The sequence below is a fragment of the Carassius carassius genome, chromosome 11 (assembly GCF_963082965.1).
Source record: "Carassius carassius chromosome 11, fCarCar2.1, whole genome shotgun sequence".
Taxonomy (NCBI): Eukaryota; Metazoa; Chordata; class Actinopteri; order Cypriniformes; family Cyprinidae; genus Carassius; species Carassius carassius.
Window position 1 is genome coordinate 25,258,074 of NC_081765.1, and position 21,386 is coordinate 25,279,459.

Below are 21,386 nucleotides of genomic sequence, written 5' to 3' on the forward strand. Positions count from 1 at the left end.
CTTCTGCACGGTGTGTGTGTGTGTGTGTGTGTGTTCTGGAGAGAATACCTCAGTAGGATTGAGCCAGTGGTCGTTGTTGTCTAAGCTAGGGGCACTTTTCAGGGCACATACAATGGTCTTAGTGAGAGCTTCTCCTACTCTGGCCTTATCATCCATTTCCTACAGCACAACGGTAAATACAAAAAAAAAAAAAAACACCACATCTGACTGAAGTACACATCAAATAGTCATCTTGATTAATCAAATTTTTATACATTTGTTTAAACTGCCCAGATAGTTAGAGCAATCAGGTTTGTTAAATGGGAGCATTTGCAGTAAACAGACATACTATTAGATAGCTGTTTGATTACACGATGCATTTACAGCTGGTGCAAACACAACCTAGTGATTTCAGCATCTCCTTTTGAGAACAGAACAAAAAACGATATTTCAAAAGATGCACCGAGAGGAAGCTATGATTCACAATAGTCTTACCATCTCAATCCAGGAGTTCACACTGACAGTCACTGGATCCACTGACTCCACATAGTGCCACCAGTGTCTGGGAACAAACAGAACCTGATTAAAGATAACAGCAATCAGTCAAAGCTCTACTTATTTAATATTAGTATTAAATAAACACAGTATTTTAACCATAATTAAAAAAAATATTAATAATCATCATATCAGCACAATATTTTGATCCAATTTCAGGTGCTCTTAGTATTATGTTTGTTCATCTTTTGTTTTGACAGCAGCGCTCAAACCTGATGATCATGTCATCCAGAATGAAATCAGAATGATCCAAAGAGCATGTTGCGTGCGTGTGTGTATTTATATGTATATATTCAGAGTTTTAAACCAAAGTATATAAAGATGTGTATGTTGAAATATTGTTTACCACCAGGTGGCAGCTGTGCTCTAAACATCACATCATTTGGGACACATTAAAAAAATAAACATCCTAGCAATAATTATGAGACTAGATAGTGGCAATCGATTTTCACATACAGTGGTTTTAAATCCAAGCAAATCTCTATAATAAAAACAAACATGTAGCCAAATGTCAGAGTTAGTGCTAATGGAACACACGGACATGAACACTTGTGAAAATTATTTCAAAATTAATATTTATTAATAATACTTCAGTTTTCATTTTCATTTGTGTTGAAGTTTTAGTAATTGAGTTATGTGCTTGCCATTTTTATTTAGTCTTCTTTATATTTTAAATAATTTCGAACGTTTAAGCTTTAAATAATTTTATTTTTTAATCATTTTATTTCTTAAACTTATTTTATTTCAGTTTGTAAAAAACGTCAAATTTTCATTTTATTTTTCATACATTTAAATTCATTCATTTTTTATTTTAGAATTCATTTGACTTTATTTCAGCTTTATGCCATTTAATGAAAATACATTTTTATGCACACACACGTGCACCAAAAAAAAAATATATAAATTCGGCAGTTCTTTTGGGTGGATGAGGCGCTATATAGCACCACTACAATGATAAAGAACCTTTTAAGGACAGTATGGTTCTTCAGCGGTTCTTTGGGGTGGTTAAGGTCCAATATACAGTAGCACCACTTCCATACAAAGAGCCCCAGTATAGAGTAAAAGTTATCTTACTCTCTCTTAGTTTAGTCGGGCAAAGGATTCAAAACTGTATTCACTAAAGATAATGTGGTTCTCAACCTGCCAAAACCACCAAGACCCCCTAAAAGGAAATATTCCAGGGCCCCCGCACAAGACTTTTTGACCTCAGAAAAGCATAAAAGTGATTCAGTAGCAATCAAATGAGAGTGGAGTAACATATCTAAAATCTGAGGAGAATGGGGTAAATATGCACTGAATGTAAATCATATCCTGAATGATTAAAAATGGCTTTTCAACTGTGATGAGCAGAGAATCAGAGGGTTAAAAAAATGTTTTACTCTACTGTAACTGTAAGTTACATTGCAAATACAAAAGTTCTTCTGGTGATTTTTTCCCCTGTATTTGAAATGAGAGCAGTGGAGCAGTGTTAACTCTCTCCGAGAATGGAAGTTTATGTCTCTCATTTTCATTAGTATGCTGTGAAATGTGTGAGTGCTCCCAGAGAGTACACTCCCTGTGTTGGACCGCCACTAATTGCCTTGCCACCATCTCGCCTCTCAAAGAGAATGATCATAGAGGTTTCACACACGCTGCTTGAATCTGAAGGAGGGGGACGTGCTACAAAACACACACAGCTTTATTCTACTGCTGTCTGATTCAACCCCGAGCCACTAACATGCACACATAGGAGACCGATCGTTGTGATACAGGATCCAAAAAGACACTCAGGGAATGTTATATTGAATGTTTTGGAAACGTACCATCAATGACAATGGACAAAAACCTTCTTCGCTTGCAAACAACTTATGACTACACATTTGAAATGAGTTTGGTTGACAACATACAATGTGATTAAATAAGATCATTCAAATTAAATATTTTAACAATAATCTATTCAGTTTAATAATTAAATATTTTTAATAATAAAATAATGATAATTGTAAGTATAATGTGTTCAAATATTCATATTCATCATATTTATTATGGATGAACTGGAGTAAATGGTAAAAGAAATATCCAGAAACTACTTTAATACGGTTTAAAAAGCATCCTAGGGTGCACCGAATACTTCCCATGTGTGTTTTTTTATACTATTCTAAAATTAAAGTAAAAAATGTATATTTGAGAGTTGTATAAACAGTGTTGTAACAGAACGGTAAATATTCCAATAGTGCTTACTAGTGCACCATTTTTGTCACCACGTTGGATTTATGTTGTCAGAAAATTATTAATTAATTATGGGTAAGGGTAAAAGGTCATCCAACATTTTATCATTTCTATATACTATTCTAGTTTTTATTTTGACATTTTCATAAGTTGTCGAATTTTTGGGGTGTGTTTTTGTAATTTTTAAGATAAGAGATGCAGAGTGATGGTGTGGACTCGAGCTCTTCTGAATGCTGGGAACTTCTTCAGGTCGGGATGGACCACACTAATCCGGCTGAACACACTGGACTCCTCGTATGGTATACATGTTGGGTAGAGGCAGTGTGTGTCATCGGGAGGAAAGAGATGCCATCGATTCCTGGAGAAAAAATTACTTTATTGAGATAACATTGAGATTTTTCCCAAATTAATAGATAAATCACAAATATTTCATTTTGTTAGAAACTTGCCAAAGTTTTGAATGGCTCATAAAAAAGGTGAAATGGATTGATATTTTTCCCTGTCTGCTGCGCTATCAGAACGTCAGTTTCTAGAGGAATTAGTTCCAACTGAATTATTCAAGAAAAAATAGCTTTCTTTCAACAGCTCGGGATTGGATCAGGAATCCTAACATAAGACATAGAGATAGAGCTCGTCAATATCTGAAGGAATCACATGGTGTTGCTCATGGTCACAGAAACAGCCAAATTGGCAGTTTTGCCTGGGGCTTATCTTGTTCAGGAGTCTTGACAGCCAGTCATCAAAAACTAGTTTCATCTAGTCAAGAGTTCATACTGGTGCACAAAAATACAATAAAATAGCAGCGTTATGGGTTCTTGTTTATTAAATAGTGACATTCACCCCCAGAAATTGATTTTCAGGGGAATTTATGAGGGCATATCGTTTCTAACATACGTCAAGTACTTCAATTGAATCTACTACCCACTACATGACAGATTTCACTGAAACAAGCTTCTTGAGAAATCCCACCTGTCTCTGTGACAGGTCTAGGATCTGTAAATAGAAAAAAAGCCTAAATCTAACATTCTAACATTCGAATAAAATGAAAAAAGCACATAAAATGTCGAAAGCCTTAACTGAAAACCGAAAATCTAAAAATAAAAACCAATTCAAAATATGTAATAAAATTTAAATCTTGCTTGTTTAAGTAGAAGTAATTTAAGCAAATTACCAAGTAATGAAATTACTAAAACTAAATTTAGATTTTAAAATATAAAGAGAAATATCAAAGAAAACTCAACATGACAAAAGCAGGTAAATTACTAAAACCTAATCTAAAATTAAATTGAAAACTGAAAATATAAAAATAAAAGCTAATTCAAAATATTAGTAAACACAATAAAATACATAATACTAAAATGGAATAATGTTACCAAATTGATTAATTGCTAATACCTCTGGTCTGTTTGTCACTTTATTTAAACCTTATTTAAACCTGGTTCTTACCTGCCTTGGATCTGGAAAACAAGATTGCAACCATAAGAGTCAAGATGACATGGAGTGTTAGCACCTTGTGTCCCAATCCAAAGTGTGCCGTCTCGTCCATCTCGGCCCGGAAAGCCAAATTCAGACCACAACACATCCTGCAGTTATAATGTTTGTGTTTACAAAGAACAAAAATAGATTTGATCACCTACTGATGTCAATTCTTTTCAATATAACAAACACGAAACCATTCAGAGATGCTGCCCTTGAAGGTAGATAATGAAACCATTACCACGTCCAGGGGACTATAAATGAGATGGTATGTAATCAAGCCCCCAGCAACATTCAAACAACCCTATTCATCATTTAAGAGAGGCCCTTGTCTGCTCTCGATGCCCTAGCTGGCAGAAAGAATATTGGCACCTCATAAACATTTATTATGATTTACAAAAACTGAAAGCTAGAAATGAACTTTAGGTTACTTTTCCCTTAGCTGGGAAAAACTAAGCAAAATAAATTGGCACAAAATATCATTAAACGTCCACAGAATGACAATGATGTGCCATGGGATATGTTTTATTAAATAATAAAACAGCAAGGACTGATTAATTGCTCTTCATATCTGTTATTCCTAGTGCTGTGATAAATTTTCATGAGAGGTTGTAACACCTGTAGGCTAATAAACAGTTTTAGAGAGCTCCTAAAATAAAAGTAAGCATCCTCGGGAGACAAGGCAATACATACTAATTAATATTTGACTCTGTTTATTGATCAAAGCTGATGTCATTGACATGCCCCATGTACTGTAGAGCACCACTTCATGAAAAATTGGTCGCTCTCAAGCATAACTGGCATGCGGAAAAAGGAGTAGTGTCTTGTCCATTTATTTTATTTAAATGTGGCTCATTTTATCAGTCATAAACCCTCTAAAATTAGCAATGGCAAAATATAGAGTTTAATACATTATAGGAATATATATATATATAAATATTAAAATACAACATATTTCATAGTAATAATACTAATAAATATTTGAAAAAATATATATATCTCTTTAAAGTAATGGAAGGGAATTGGGATGGTTTACCTGAAACATGGCAGGTTTATCCTGAAAAAGCTGGGCAATGTACCTGTAATCAGCATAAGCCCAGAATTCTTTGCAGTGATAGTCAGCAAATGGCCCACCAAGTGATTCATCTTCTTTGGCAGTCCAGGACAGAAACTCTTTAATGGTTGCTTCGATGTAGGAACACTCTGTTTCAAAAAGAGGAGCTGTGAAATAAAATTGAAAAGTAATTAATGAACAGACTATTCCAAAAGTGTTTATTCAAAATGCACTAACTGGAAAAATATCCTTTGATAATTTAAAATGATTTTAGGCAAATTAACTGTATTTTGTAAGAGACTATTTACGTATGGAAATTGAATATTTTTCATATATACTGAAGCAACATATCAGTTTGCGTGATCTGAAATCACTGTCACTGCTTGACATTTCATGTTCACTTCCCATATTTACATTTCACTTCAGTAAAAATTCTAACAGTTGTGATGGACTACCAGTTGTTTTTTAATGGTTTGCATAATATTTTGCAATATTATAATAATGATTAATATATATATATATTATTTCTGGCAATTATTTGAGTCAGACTATTTAATTTCCTGCAAATGCGTCACAAATTAAGTTCAGATTAAAGCTTCCTTCAAATTAAGTTGCACATTGTGATACTGTGTTTTCTGTTGACAGTGTAGGGGAAAATTTACTCAAAAGTATTCTAAAAATGTTCTGCCATTAGGTATACCACATTCCAAAAGTATTCACACCCCCCACAGAACATGTTCCACATTTTGTTCCAGTAATACCTGCAAATTTTCCAACGCTTACTTTATTCCCATCGATAACACATAAATAAAAAAATATATATTTCTCCAAAATGAAAGACGAGCATTTTGTATTTATTAATGTGCAAAACTGTTGAACTCAGGTGGATTCCAATCTAAACAAGAGGACATTTTGATCATATTAAGTGCGATTTCTCAAGACAGTTAACAACTCCAACTAATTTAGATCATTAAAACAAAGGTGTGCAATACTCTTGAGAAAGTATGATGCTACATGGGTGTTGTCTCTTCACAGGTAACCATATTAAGCTACTGTTGTCCAAACCTGCTCTAACATGCCTACCTATCATTTCAATTTGAAAACTATGTCCTGATAATGTTTAAAAAATGATGTCCTGGGCAAATGGAGTTCCTTTACTCTGATGATCTTGTTAATATCAATGAGAGGCTGATTAATGTTTGTGGCTTACCCATGTCCTCAGTCCTTTTCCCAATACGGAACCGAAGTCTCTCTGTAAGGCAAGCGGACAGTTGCTCCACAGTCCAGTGCAATGCTGGCCAGTCTGTGGTCATGTTCAGAAGCACAGCAGGTGTCAGTAGAAACTGGACAATCCTCCTCGCCTCTTCTGGGGTGAAGGGTTTTGAAGCCATTCTACATTAAAAAAAATATATTAATTTTAAGATGAGAATGATTAAGATAGATTTACAGTGGATAAGAGTATATTTTGTCGTATACAACACAAATGAAAACCCATTCAGCAATCTTTCAGATAAACTATAGGAGTTTTACTTTAAATCACTCAGATGAACATAAATCACAATCACTAAAGTGAATCACAAAGTCAGAACCATAATCTAAAGTCAAATCAGCTACTAAGTGACAACTATCAATATAACTGAAAACTTCATTCAAAAAACAGTCAATGCGTGTGCAGCATCTGCATGAACAAATTGCAAATTTACAGCAGATATTAACATTTTGGAATCCACACCACATTTGGAATTTCCAGCTAGTAAACAAAACTCACGTGAGACTTACCGCCCCCCCCCCAACACACAAGAAACGAAAATAAGGCCATGCCGGCTCAAGAGAGAACTGAAGTATCCTTTAAGTTAATGAAATGGTTGATCCAGAATGGAGACCACTGACTTTCAGTTTCACGCGTTACGTCAATTCCGCCTGTAGGCGGCGCATGCGCATTAAAGTTTGGAGCGTAGCCGGCGTGTCATCGGTTGTTTTTGTATCGATTGGGTTGCTGACAATAGAGCGAGTGCCCTAGTTTTTAAATGCGGTCTGTTATAGACGTTGTCGTATAGCACAAAGTCTTTTTATAACGTGATACCACGTCTGTTCAATGGGTGCCGTGGAAAGCACCGAGGGAGAAAGGGAACCTTTGCTGGTTCCTTCCCAGCCGGCGATAAACACACAGCCTGTGTTCAGCAGGGTGTACGGGAGAAGATGGGTTGTTCTCACCATGTTTTCATTGTTGGGGTTTATGCAAGGACTTGTGTGGAACACCTGGGGCCCGATCCAGATCTCAGCCAAACATGTGTTCGAGTTCTCCTCGACAGATATCGCGGTGCTGGTGATGTGGGGTCCAGTGGGTTACCTGCCCTGGCTGTTGTTCATGTGGTTAATGGATAAGAAAGGTGAGTTGTTTTGGTTTTAGTTTTGTCATGGCAACAATATATGTAAATACATACAATAGTGCCAATATTAGTTAGATTTCTTGAATGTGTGATATCACTAATTGATTACACATAATAACCAGAGCCAGTTTGATCATTTCAGTGTTTAATGTATGCACAAATTAATTTTATTAGCTCTATATCATTAGTTGTTCATATCTCATTGTATCTCATATCAACATGTTGACCACTACAACAAAGAGCTTTCAAACCATTTTTCAGAAAGCATCCCAATTCTATACAACCGCCCTGCTTATATACCATTGTTTTTTTTATGAAAACATATATTTCTGACAAAAGTGTTCATGTACCAAGTACCTTTTGAATATCTGAATATCTGCTTCAGATTTACATTTTGTGGCCAGATGTGTAATTTTCTCAAAGTACGTACTTTTGGAAAAAGTAGAACACTTGGGAATAATTATGTTTTACACAATGCTTTATGTTGGTTAGATGAAAAGCAAACTGCACAGAAGGACTCCTTACATCAGGTGAAATAAAAAATAATCATTTAAATGTAGTTCATCACATGTTAGGCCACAAAACCAGTTCCCTAACATCATATGACACGTGTCTTTATGTAAGCCTGGCATCAGTAGATGACAATTTTGTATTCATACTTGTCATGACAATTTAATGAGTTTCTAAGTTGAGGGAACTACAGCCTTGGAGGCCTTGAATGTAATGTAAAACAGTAAAATGCAATTAGCTGATTTCAACATAGAGTTCCTCATGTTATATTGTTTATTCTTAAGAATTTTAAGAAAAAACATTTATAGAATCTCAGTACTATTTTATAAAGTTCACATGAGAATTAAACTCTACAGGGATTCTGATTGAAGTCTAACATTTTCCAGCCACTATAAAGATCTGTTTGCCAGTAGAGATATAAGAGAAATATTGTACCATCTAAAGGACCACAAAGTATCTGTATAATAAATACTTTGCTGGAGCTCACCCAGAATTATAGGATCTAGTGATGCACTGAATATTTAACTGAAACTAAAATTTTTCGTCAAACAAAACCAAAAATACATCGAATTGGGTCATCGAACTTGGTATGCGGTTCTGGGACATGAGTGTGAGAGAGAGTTGTGATTGTTAAGTGGACTGTCCCTAGATAAGAGTATCTTGTGAGGAATCTGTTTTGAGCCTCGGAAATGAAATTTTCACTCACATGGTTTGTATTTGGGAAAGAGCATTTGGTCAAACAGGACAGAATGCTTAATGCTTTTAACATTTTCCCAATGCTTTTCACTCAAAATAAGGCATTTTTGGCCATCTCAAAGACTTAATAAATGTCTAACAAATGTTTTCAGTTTTCACATTTTCACAGCTTGTCCTATAGCTTATACAGCTAGTCGAAGCTCAAGTTTTGTTTAACACATTAACACACTTTATTTGATTTCTTTGGTAAGAAAGGGCATTCTCTTGTGGAAAAAGTTTAAGCAAAAAGTTGCAACCATGTTTTTTGCTCTTTATCTTGAATGGGAGCATTTCACCTTCCCTTTTGTGCTCAACACGAAAGCGATTGCCACAGGCTGTAAAAACCATGTCTTCTAAAAACCAGACAGCAGAGTGTCTATATTAAACTCAAATGTTATTAAAATACCAGTTTCTCCTCTTATGCATGAATCCAGGAAAATGCTCATGGAGTAAAAAATTTAATTATGTCGTCTGGGGACAAACATTTGTTTTGTCACATCTAAATCATGTTTAATTCTTTTTGATGGTTAAAAATGAACCATTCCCATCTGATTTCCTAATCCTGATATCTTCATGATAGACGTGCATAGTTTGCTGCTATCTTGGGGATAGATCTACATCGGCAGCTAATCTCATCACTTAATCAAAGCTTACAAGATATTACATCTCTCTGATATGTCTTTTTTCCTTCCCCTCTGTCTTGTGTCAAAGGTTTGCGAGCGTCTCTGCTGCTGTCAGCATTCTTCATGTTGCTGGGCGCAGTGTTACGAAGTGTTCCCCTCAAAGACCTGCACTACAGACGCTGGTAAGGCTCTGTTACACAATATGATGCATTTATTCAACAAAAACTCCACTTACCCAAGTTGGTTCCATCACTTGCATAATTATGCAATTCCTCAATTTCCCAATGAGATAAGTCATGAGAAGATCAGAGATTGCTTTCCAAGGGCTCACATTACAAGTGCAGTTATTATGTGATGGACATGATGCCGCACTGTGTATGAAATGTTTCTTTGGAGTGAAAGTGTAGAGGCATATTAAAATGGCATGTTCATTTATGGGTGTTTTTTTTTTTGACCTCTTAATTTTTAATCAAACTCTGATAACTAGTGAAGAATGCAGGACTTCCCCAGTCATTTCAGCTTCCATCCAGTCAATGTATATATGTAAATCCAAATCTGGATTATATCACAATGCAGAAAAAATAACTTCTGTTGCTTTGTGACTTTAATGGTGCTTTACAGACAGTGTTGCCATCAGTCTCTTCCTGATACATTTTCTTAAGGTTGGTGGCAAATTTTATTGGTCATTCGAATATTTTTATACTGTCCATCCATCCATCCATCTTCTTCCGCTTATCCGGGATTTTTATACTGTTTGAGGTCTAAATATGCACATCCTGCGTCAAACTGCGTTTGAAGACTTGAATGGCAAATATTTTATGGCTTTTGTGATCTCGCTCTATTTGTGTGATTAGATGTAGCCTAATTGTCAGCCACTATATAGAGAGCAGGTTTGACAGTATATTAATAATACAATTTAATGAAAAATGAAGTCGAAATATTTATGCTGATTTAAAATTCACTGCACCATATGATAAGAGAAAGTGAGTTATTCATTGGCAAAGTTACATGATGCTGTTGCGGGGTTGTACCGCTTTAAAGATGGGACCTTTTCAATTACATACCGTAGTGCTGAAACACTTTAACGGGACGACTGTGCTCTGTTTGCTTTAGATTAGGACTCTTTTACCTGTAAAATCGAATGTCCCTGTCCTCTTCTGTGCTTTGTGTCCTCTTTCCATTTTCTCTCGCTCCTTCTTATCTTTTTAGCTTTTTCATTCACACATGGCTAAGAACAGCAGATAAAGAAATAACTATAACACATTTCTCATTGCAGTTGGGAGAAAGGGAAACAAACCTTTTCTATTATTATTTTTTTGGACAAAGAGCTAACTACACCACCGATGGACAGCAAGGTTGTCTAAATGAAGTTAGCCATTAATTAGAATGGCCATTTGTTTGTTTTTATGTTAGTGAAGTCAGTTGACAATATAAAACTAACATAAGACATCACTGAGTGTAAATCATATTTTATTATTGAGGCATGAAGAAAATTGTTGGTTCATTCAGAGAACGTGGGTCTGATTGTGAACTTCTGTAAGCGCCATATAATTCATGCAGATTGGCAACTGTATGGTTATTTCCATCTGTATATATAAAAAAACAGTACATCACCACAATTAACACCTTTTTAAAGCTTTTTTTTTCACTTAACATTTAAGAGCTAAAACAATGCAGGTTTCAAACAGTGCATTAAATTGACTTTTTCCACTCTGTTGTAGGTTTTTTGTTTTTGCCTATTAGTTACTGGAATGAAACAAGACTACATAGCTTAGTTTCACAGCTCCCACAATCCTACAACACACAGTGACACATTGACCTCAGTTATATAATCTAAAATTGTGCATTTGCTTGAGAGATAACAGGAAAAGCTTTTTAGGGCTGTTGAGAGACAGCAGATGTTATGTTGCTAGTTTTATACATTTATATACTACACCACAAACACATTTAAACACAAAGATACATTGCAAGAAAGTAGTTATTGGCTGCAGTGACTGTTAATGTAATGGTTGATTTTAACATGTGGGGGGGGGGGGGATTTGGGGCACCTAATGTGCCGAGTCTATTGATTCATACAAAGTGATGCAACTCTGTTGTGGGATTTATATTTTAGAAGCCCAGTACAGCTTATGATGTATTGTATAAGTCCATTTACACCACCAGCAGACTTTATACAATTATCTGTGTTCTTTCTATGTAAAGATCTCGCATGTAAGCTTTATAGAAATGAGCAGGTGCTAGAAAGTTCATTGGTTAGTGGTGGATCGCTTAGGACTTATTCACAAACCCTATGACTCACATAGAGTTTAACACTGCCTAAGTCATGAGATACATGTGTTGCAACTATAACAGCTTAGGTCACAGAGGAAGTAGGAGGCCTAACACGTCATGCATCATGACCTGGTGACTTCAGCTGTGAATTGAGTTACCACTAGGTGTCAGCACTTGCATTAATAAAGTGTAAAAAGTTGTTCATTGAAATGGAAATGACCATCTTGCATATCTTATGTGATCCAACATGTGACTGATGGCAGTCATTGATATATGCCACACTAGAAAATGCCATTTTGTTTGAGTTGTAGTAAGGCTAAATTGGACACCATCAGAAATCAGTTAGCTCGGTTTAGATGCCTTATCTTGGAAGCGTTTTTGATAGAAGAAATGTTTTTTACATTGTTGCATTGTTTTTAAAACTGAAAATTGATGTAGTTGCTTTAATATTTATCTATAATTATTTATATAAGTACTATATATATTTTTTAATAATAAGTAATGTTTATATAAAGTTTTATATATATATATAACAGAATATTATTGTGATTGTGTTTTCTATTATTTTAATTTATTTTATTCTATGTAACAAAGTAATTTTGAAGACAGCTTCAGAAGACTTGTATATAATATAATGCATGTCACATGGACTAGTTTTATGATTTTCAGACTTTGATGTAATCCCTATATGAATGGTGGTTGAATGTAAAAAAAAAAACTGTACAAATTCAAATTGTGTTCTGTGGGGAAAAAAATAACAGCATAGGCCTATGTGTTCAGAGCAGAGTAAAGAATAGTTAATGATGACAATTACAATTTCGGGTGAACTGTTTCTCACCCCTATTCAGTTTTTTTTATTCAGATTTCCAGTTACTTTTATTAACCTAAATCTTTATTCAGAAGCTTTGATTTGTCAGAATGACTGATATTCATTCGTGGCAGAAAGCTGCAGTAATAAAAATTATAATTTTTTTTTTTTGCCTTTTGATCACAAATATCAATTGTTAGTCTCAAATCAACAGCATTTTTGGTCAGCAGATTGTTCTGTTGTGCGTTTGTAAAAATGGTTTTATTGTTTTCTTGGTGGTGAGGAGTCACAGTGTTCCCTGCAAGCCAAACTGAACAGAAGTTTCAGGCATTCTTTTGATTGAATACGATTACTTTTCTCCTCTGTAGCTTAACATAAGGACACAAATATAACATGTCTTCAATGGCTGTGATTTTTAAAAAGTGGCAATGTGTTTTATATTCACCCAGGTCCCTCTTTTATTCGGGCTTTGACATTTAGTTTAAAATTTTCTCCATGCATGAGACTCATTTCTCCCTTTTCATCTCTTTCTTTGATTCAGACTCGAGGCTTAACTGTAATCAGCCCTATTCACAGATTTCTAAGATTTTTCTTACTTTTATAAGCCTAAATCTTTATTTAGAAGCTAGATGTGGTGTCAGAATGACTGAGATTCAATCATGGCAAAAAGTAGCAGCAATAAAATAATTTTTTTGCAATGCTGTTTGGTTACAAATGCCAATGGTTGTTCTCAAATCAACAGTGATTATGGTTGCAGCAGATTGTACCGTTATGGCTTAGTCTTTTAAAAAAAAATTATTGTGGTCTTGGCAGTGAGGTGTGAGATAGAGCCACAATGTTCCTTGCAAGCCAGACTGAACAGAAGACTGAATACTATTACTTCAATATGTGTTGAAAAGGAATGCTAACAATTTTGGTTCCTAGTAAATTTATCTTTTGTAAATTTATTTATCATGTTTTTTGCAGCCAATAATTCATAGCAGAAAAAAAATGTTTTGCGTCATATAATTTTTGTTAGTCATTTTGTTTTGTTGGCATATGGCATAATTTGAGTAGCTTCTACCAAGCGACAGATCTGTTTCCACAATAATAATGAAGTGTTTGATTGGATACATAGCCATTGGTGATAAAAAAAAAAGTGTGAAACTATTTTTCCTCTACAGTGTAATAAGCTTGGTTATATTGCTATTTTAACTCTGCACGATTGTATGATTAGTTGCATTTTAGCATTGTTTTCAGAATAAGCCCACCAGTTAACAATCAGACTTTCCAACCAGTTATAAAGTCCCACATTTACAAGTTTTTACACCTATTGTGAAAAAGTTCTAGTTCTGGATGGTGATTGGACAGTGTTTCAGCCAGTCCAAAACAGTCGTTTGCATGCTTTAATATTGTGGAACACCCACAGTGGCCAAATATTAACCGTTGTTTACACTTCAAGGACCGGATCATAGTGGAAGAGCAGCACTTAAAGGTTGGGTAAGCCATTTCTTGTAGCCAATGTTGACATTTGAAATCAGCAAAACAAACATGCCCCACCCCTTAAATGGTCTCGCCCGTATTTTGATAGCTCCATCCCACACATATGTACACAACCCAGGCAACAATTAGTTCTGTGAAACAAAGCTAAACCAATGTTAAACCGTGTCTACACCGGACATGAGTGGCGCAGTGCGATTAAAATACTGTATAACTCATTATAATCAGTGATGCTGTCTACACCAGAGCATTGCATGATTCATTTTTTTTTTTAAGACTTAAGGTTTAAGAACCTATAAAGGGCTGTTTGAATGTTGTGTATGTTGTGTATGTTGTGTAAGATGTGCCAAACCAAATGCACTTGTGAACTGGTTTTACAAAACAAAACAAGACAAAACAAGTGTAACAAAACCACGCTACTCATTTCAGCAGTGGTTTGGTGTGCATATGTGCTGTAGAAAATGGAAAAATGTTTCAGTCACTCTCATTCTTCACCAGCGCTGAAGATCTATTTTGAGAACAAGCACTGCAGCGTATATTCTGGCAGTTAGGCTATCACAAGCCTTCCCGCTGGGACTCAGTCATCCTGTCTCACAGATAAAGCTCTTTTGTTTCCCTTGCTATCAGACCTTACCTCTGATAGATATGGGAGAGCATCGATTGGTGTTTAGAAACCAACAAAAAACAAAAACCAACAAAAATTTTTATTGCATTTAGACCAGTTTTTTAATATAAATATTTAATTATTACATGTTTATCTCAGACATTTGTCTGTATTGTGTTTATAGGAATAAAAAATGCCATAGATACTTGAGCGGCCTTTTTTGACTTGTCAGTAAGCAACCACCCAAAACATCCTGGCAACTCCATAGCAACATTAATGAAAACATTCACATCACTTTATCAGCCATTTAGCAATGCCCTGGAAAGCCAGCATTGTGCAAACACTGTGTTGGTGGCTTTTACAGGAAAAAGCTCACTCATATGTTCTTTACTTTTAAAATGTTATATTTGAGATATATATATATATATATATATATATATATATATATATATATATATATATAGTGATCATGGTGTCTTTCATTTACCCCCCCCCCCACCACCACCCCTTTTTTTCCCAAATCAACAGGATGATTCATGGAGGTCAACTTCTGAATGGTTTAGCTGGTCCTACCATTATGAGTGCTGGTCCTTTGCTCTCTACTACTTGGTTTGCTCCTGATCAGAGAGCTACAGCAACGGCTATTGCATCGCTTATCGGCTACCTTGGCTCAGCCTGCGCCTTTCTGATTGGTCCATTGGCTGTCCCTGCTCCCAATGGCACTGCGGGAAGCACCATTTACTGGAACCAAAACCACATTGGAGACAGGATACAGTTTGTTCTTTATGCAGGTACGGTATTGTCTGTTGACGATACAGCAACAGCATTTATTCTGAATCAATATTAAATTATTTTAAGCATTTGCCATACAGAAAAGCAATCACAAGAAAGCCATCCATGGTGGCTGTCCAAATACCAGAATCAAATGTCTTAACGTGGTTTGCGTTTAACTCGCTATAAAGATTGCCTCACATTGTTCTGCTTAACTGATTCAGAAAATTAAAACATTTTGAGAGAGAGAAAGAAATCTTGCCAGTAATAGATTGATACTCTGCCTCTGTTTAAGTTGAAAGATGTTGCCATTACTTTTGCACACAGAAAAGACATTGATTTGCTAGTAGTTTAGAGGTCAATGGGACACTTACTGCAACATTGGGCATCAAGATGTAGCCACATGCATTTTGACGTGCTTCTTGAAGATTGAAATCTTAAAGAGATGCAGTTGATCTGTCCAGTCCAATAAAACCATTAGAGGAGGACCAAGCCTTTAGGGATGGGTGGTATAGCAGTATACACCGTGTGACAGCAGAATATACAGTATATACTAGGCATAGTAGATATTTTGCTGTGCCATTTACAGCTTTTAAACAGCACTGAAAGAGTTCCCACTGATGACACTGTTCATGTTTTGTGCTCATAAAGTTCTAATTAAGGAGAGGAAAATAATAAAATGAGATAGAAGTTCCTTTCATTTGTAAAGTATTTCATTCAGTGTAGCATTATAATATGATTAATTCATATAAATTATCAATTAATATAAGTTGAATTTCCAGCAACTACACAACCATTCCCAGGTTTTTTTTTATTTTTTATGTTTTTGAAAGAAATATCTTACTGTATGCTCACTAAGGCTGCATTTATCTGATCAAAACAAATATTTCACCATTTATTAAAATAACACTTAAGCCATTACTCAAGTCTTCGGTGTATACATGAGCCTTCAGAAATGAATCTAACATGCGTTTTTTGTGCTCAAGAAATATTTCTTTTTTTTAATCATTATTTATTAAAATACAATAAAAAGAACAGCATTTATTTGTAACAGAAATCCTTGTAACATTATAAATGGCTTTACTGTCTATTTTGATCAAATTAACGTGTCCTTTGCTAAATAAAAGTCCTAATATTTCATTAAACCTTACAAAATCTTTGAGCATTAGTGTTTATCTTGATGTATACCATTATCGTGATATAAAAATGTTCATTTGTGATGTAAGATTTGTCATATCACCCACCTTTACCCATTCAAGCTTGATAAGTCTGTATTTTATGGGAGAAAAGGCAGATTTATAGAAATGATACTGTAAAAATTAATTAGCTTAATAAAAATGGGATCTATCCAAGGAAACTGCACTTATTTTATCATGTGGACAATGCCCAGACACAAAATTTAGGAACTCAACCTGAAGACTATGCTGGCAGTGCAAGGTTTTTGAGATACTGTGTGCCAACAGGTTTTTTTTTTTTTGTGCTTGGCTACAGCAATGCTCAGTTATGAACTTGGTAGCACTGTCGAAAATTCCAGCAGTGGATGAGCACATTTGAAAGCAGGAGCTTTTTGTGGACTAGGGTTAATGAGCTGATCGGTTGTTTCATTGTGCATTTCCTCCCACTACAGAATTGTAATAAATCTGCTAGACTCATGGTTAACTCTAGATTAATGTGAGCCATCTAATGACCGTTAATGATTTTGGTTTGGATACCACTCTCTCTTGCTCTCTCATTCATTTGAATTTGGTATCTGAAAATTGCAGTGACATGCCAGACGCGTTAAGCTCTTTTTCTAATTAACAGAGATAGATTAAGTCTGAACCCGTAAAATCTTTGAGATTTGATGTTGACACAAAGGCTGCATGCTAAATGTTGTGTGTTTTTGTGAACTTGCAGAGGTTGGGATGATTGCAGCACTTTTCGTGGCTGTGCTGTTGTACTTCCCCTCTAGACCACCCATCCCTCCCAGCGTGGCTGCGGCTAGCCAACGTCTCAGCTACAGGAGCAGCATCTGCAAGCTGCTGAGGTAAAACAACAGTCCTCTCTTACCAGACTGCTCTAAATGATTTGAACAGAGAAAGAAGGAATGGAGGTTAGCAAAGTAGGAATAGTTCAACTGAAAATAAAAGTTCTTTAATGGAATTCTAAGAAAAAAAACATAGATTATTTTCCATACAATAACAGTGGATGATCACAGCTGTCAAGCCCTAAAAAGGTCGAAAAGAACCATACAAGTTGCCCATATGGCTTAGCTTGGCCCAGAAATAAAAAAAATTCTCAGAATTTACCGACCCTCATGTCATTTTAGATGTATATGGTTTTCTTTTTATCTTTAGAACACAAACAGAGATTTGTATGTACAAATACAAAAAATAATCAATCTCTTATAAAGTTAATGGTCCCTCAAAGCTGACACAAAGCACAAAGCAAACACAACTGTAATCCCTACAACCCCAGTTGATCATTCAATGTCTTCTGAAGTGAAACAATACATGTGTATTAAAAAACATTGTCTGCACTTAAGTACATTGTGAAGAAAAAAAGCTATAGTAAAAGTTCAAATATGCTACACTGGCACATGGACACAACAATGGACATCTGTTATTTTAGGCTTTTTGTAACTTCCACATTCTGTTTCCCTCATCTCAGTACGGTCTCTGAAATGTTATCATTGCTTTTACAAAAGAGAATCTTAATGAACAAGGTCTTGTCAGTTTGCCACTCACCATATGCTGCGGTTGCCATTTAATACACATCAAAGATGAGATCCTCTCCCTGCAGATTAATTACCACGCCTTATGATGGCACATGCTGACCATCCTTAATAAATAGAATATCTTGATCTGTACATTCAATAACCAAGAGAAGACCACAAAGGCCACATTTTTACAGCTAGTCAGAATTCTCTTAATGTAGTCACAGATCAGAGGAAGCCAGCCCTGCTTTGAATGCATTCTCATATCAACACTAGAGGAATTGGCTGAAATCTGTGGACTGGAAGAGACTGTTGGGCTTCCACTTTTGTAGAGAGTCTGCAGTTCGACCCCCTCCGAAGAACGCCAGAACTTTCCCACTCACAGCAGAGCTGAAAGCAAAAAGAACACACATGAATGGACGAAGTCACCCCATTGAGACTGTAATGCTGTCTCTGGAGTCCCACTGATAGGCAGAGTTCCAGTAGCCATCTCACATTTGTATCTCAGTGGAGCAGTGGAATGGTAGAGCTTTGTAAAACGGCTAGCCTCCAGGGACAGTACATTGGATACGGACTGGGGTCGTGTGATCATGGTTGCATTTCACCACCAGTCTCTGAACTCCCAAGTCCTTGGCTCACCTGACTTGGTGAAACTTCAAAGTTTTTAAGCCTGATTTGTTTGCTGCAGAGAGCATCATTATTTCAATGTTCCTTTACGGGAACCGTTATCCAGTGTTTGATTACTGTGCTAACAGTGATGATTGAATAGTATTAGTATTGATGGCCTCTTTGTTAAAATGGCCATGGCTAGCAAAATCCTCATCTTGGGGTATTAGATCCTAACAGGGCCTGCCAAGGACAAATGGCACTTAGCTGATGATTGTTCTGGTTTGATGGCTCTTCCAAATTTGTCAAAAAAGGGAGAAAAAGGCTTTCTAATATCCCATAATCTGAATCCGCTCTTGGTGGGGGGGGGAAGTGCATAGATATCGATCTCCCCCAGCTGTGAGGTTAATGAAATGGGTACAGTTTGGAGAAAGGGTCCTCCATCAACACTTTTTTTTCCTATTGCCCTCTTCACGGCCGGTGTAAACCCCACTGAAAGCATGCTTGGCTTTCACGCTTTCCTGTTAATAGACTCGATGTAGATGCTAGAAGTTCCTTCACACCCAGTGATTCATACCTAGAGGTAATTATAAGTAGAGTGATATCAAATTTTCTAAAAGTAACTATGGGTGCATTCATTACGACATCCCATTCATTTGTAAACTTACAATTAGCATCTTTGCCTGCTTTTTTTGTCACTTTTTTTCTGATTTTTAAAAGCAGCCTTTTTAAAGCAGCTCGTAGTATCTCAGTAGAACTGCAATTGCTGTTTGTGGAGTTGCATCATCCTGCCTATAACAGAACCAATGTACAGCATTTGATTTCTGCGGTAATAGTGATGATAGAATAGTATTAGTATTGATGGACTTGGAGTTAAAAATAGCAGAATCTTGCAGAATATCAAGGCTTTAGATTCCAACACTGCAGACTTAGCTGATAATCCTTCTGGCCCAAATTCTGGCGCAGGATCAGGGTGGTGCAATCAAACTTTTTTTTTTTTTTGGTCAAATCAAGTGTGAGAGCAGCTTTAAAGACTCAAATACCAAGTACCAAACAAGTAAAATCCATACAGAACATTGCATCAAAAGATAAACAAATTGTCTTTGAAGAACCCTTGTGATTGATGCTTTGTTTTTTATGGAGGAACGTTTCCTCTTTGGTAAGTTTGGGAGACACTGTTTGGGACACGTGAGGGAAAATAGGTAGAGAAATGGGTGAGCTGGGTGGGTGATTGTAATTGGGTTGGGATTGATTGGAGGCCTGCCAGAAGCAACACATGAAGACAATTCCACGAAGGGATTCTCAACATGTTTCAGTCTTGACTACAGCAATCCTGTGACTGGATAGATGCTCATAAAAATGCTAATACATGAAGAGAAAGCATCCCTCACAGCAAGGGATTTTTGTATCAGGGCAGGATTACCAAAAAATTGACAGTACACTAAACCATGCACTGTGCTGCTTGTATTAATAGTTATATCTACATAGCAACATTGTTGTTGCTAAGCTTCAGGAAGGATTTGTTGGCAAATAATAGTTGTTAGAGAGTCTCGTAGATAATATTATTAAAGAGTAAAAGTATTTCAGCTGTGCCCTACAGATATATGATTTATTAAAAACATACAGATACTACTATCACGCATGGCTTTGCCCAGTGGGTCAGTTAGATTTAATTTGATGTTCAAAACAATTCCTCTTGATATCAAGGTCTATATTACCTGAAGAAAGCTTTTGGTTAACATTGCATATTCTTATGTTCTCAAAGGCATTTGCTTCTGGGCCTCAATATTTTTTACCTAGTCAATATTTTATCATGTCATATTCATTAATTTAGTCGGTTTTACTCTAAATTGGCAAGTGGATTAGCATGTAAATTTCGAGTTCAGTGGTGCATTTGCGTCATTTTGTTGTAATATTAATAAAGTTGTAATATTACATTGACCCATTGCTTGAAAATGTGCAGTGTCCTATTAAGAATCATGTTTGGTTGAGGAAGCTAAATCCTTGTAAGACAAAGCGCCGCTTCTGGGCATGTCTTTATCCTAGCATTATGTTTCCCTGAAATCTGCTTCTGCTATCAGTTTTGTGTATTTTCGTTATTCAGGAGATTTTTGTCTGTCTGTCACTTGGCTGCAAGGTAGGATAAATGTTTGGTGACAGGCGGTAAGATATAAGAAGGAAAATCTTCAATCTTTGACTCTTTGCGAGATGCACAAGCTTTGATGTTCAGCTTCATGACAGCTCCAAAATATCTGTTAGTCTCTCAAAAATGGGCATCATACACAGTCAAAATGGAGCCTAGTGCCTTAAAGTGCTTTCATAGTGTTCTGTTGCTAAAAGTTTTAATTTGTCCTCATCTTTGCTTTTGCTTTTTCAGCAATATGCGTTTCCTGATGATAGCACTCGCCTACTCCGTGCCCACAGGGGTTGTTGCCGGCTGGGCTGGTGTGTTGGACATGATTTTAACACCTGCTAAAGTCAGCCAGGTAAGACATATTCCATGTTCCATGCTGGGCCCATTTAGATGATACATTAAAAGTATTAAGTAATTTTATGTAAGTAAGTTTATGCTTTGATGGTCAGATGTGTAATAGAACAATTGGATGTTGTGAATTTATCCAA

At 35.9% G+C, this 21,386-nt stretch overlaps 2 protein-coding genes across 2 annotated transcripts in view; one reads left to right on the forward strand and one right to left on the reverse strand.

Annotated features, from left to right (window-relative positions):
• Positions 1-52: 52 nt before the first annotated feature.
• LOC132153082 (HSPB1-associated protein 1 homolog) lies at positions 53-7,050 on the reverse strand. Its single transcript, XM_059562266.1, has 6 exons — positions 7,005-7,050; positions 6,483-6,664; positions 5,255-5,439; positions 4,189-4,325; positions 475-558; positions 53-159 (listed from the first exon to the last, which is right to left on the reverse strand). Exons 2-5 carry the CDS (start codon positions 6,661-6,663, stop codon positions 504-506), a joined length of 558 nt encoding a protein of 185 aa, XP_059418249.1. The 5' UTR covers position 6,664; positions 7,005-7,050; the 3' UTR covers positions 53-159; positions 475-503.
• A 161-nt stretch (positions 7,051-7,211) lies between these two features.
• The window catches only part of LOC132153083 (solute carrier family 49 member 4-like), a 34,117-nt gene continuing 19,942 nt past the window's right edge, over positions 7,212-21,386 (forward strand). Inside the window, exons 1-5 of the mRNA XM_059562267.1 lie at positions 7,212-7,662; positions 9,619-9,712; positions 15,221-15,483; positions 17,360-17,489; positions 21,142-21,250. Of these exons, the coding sequence (XP_059418250.1) occupies positions 7,368-7,662; positions 9,619-9,712; positions 15,221-15,483; positions 17,360-17,489; positions 21,142-21,250 (891 nt within the window). The 5' untranslated portion in view covers positions 7,212-7,367. The remainder of the gene's footprint in view (positions 7,663-9,618; positions 9,713-15,220; positions 15,484-17,359; positions 17,490-21,141; positions 21,251-21,386) is intronic.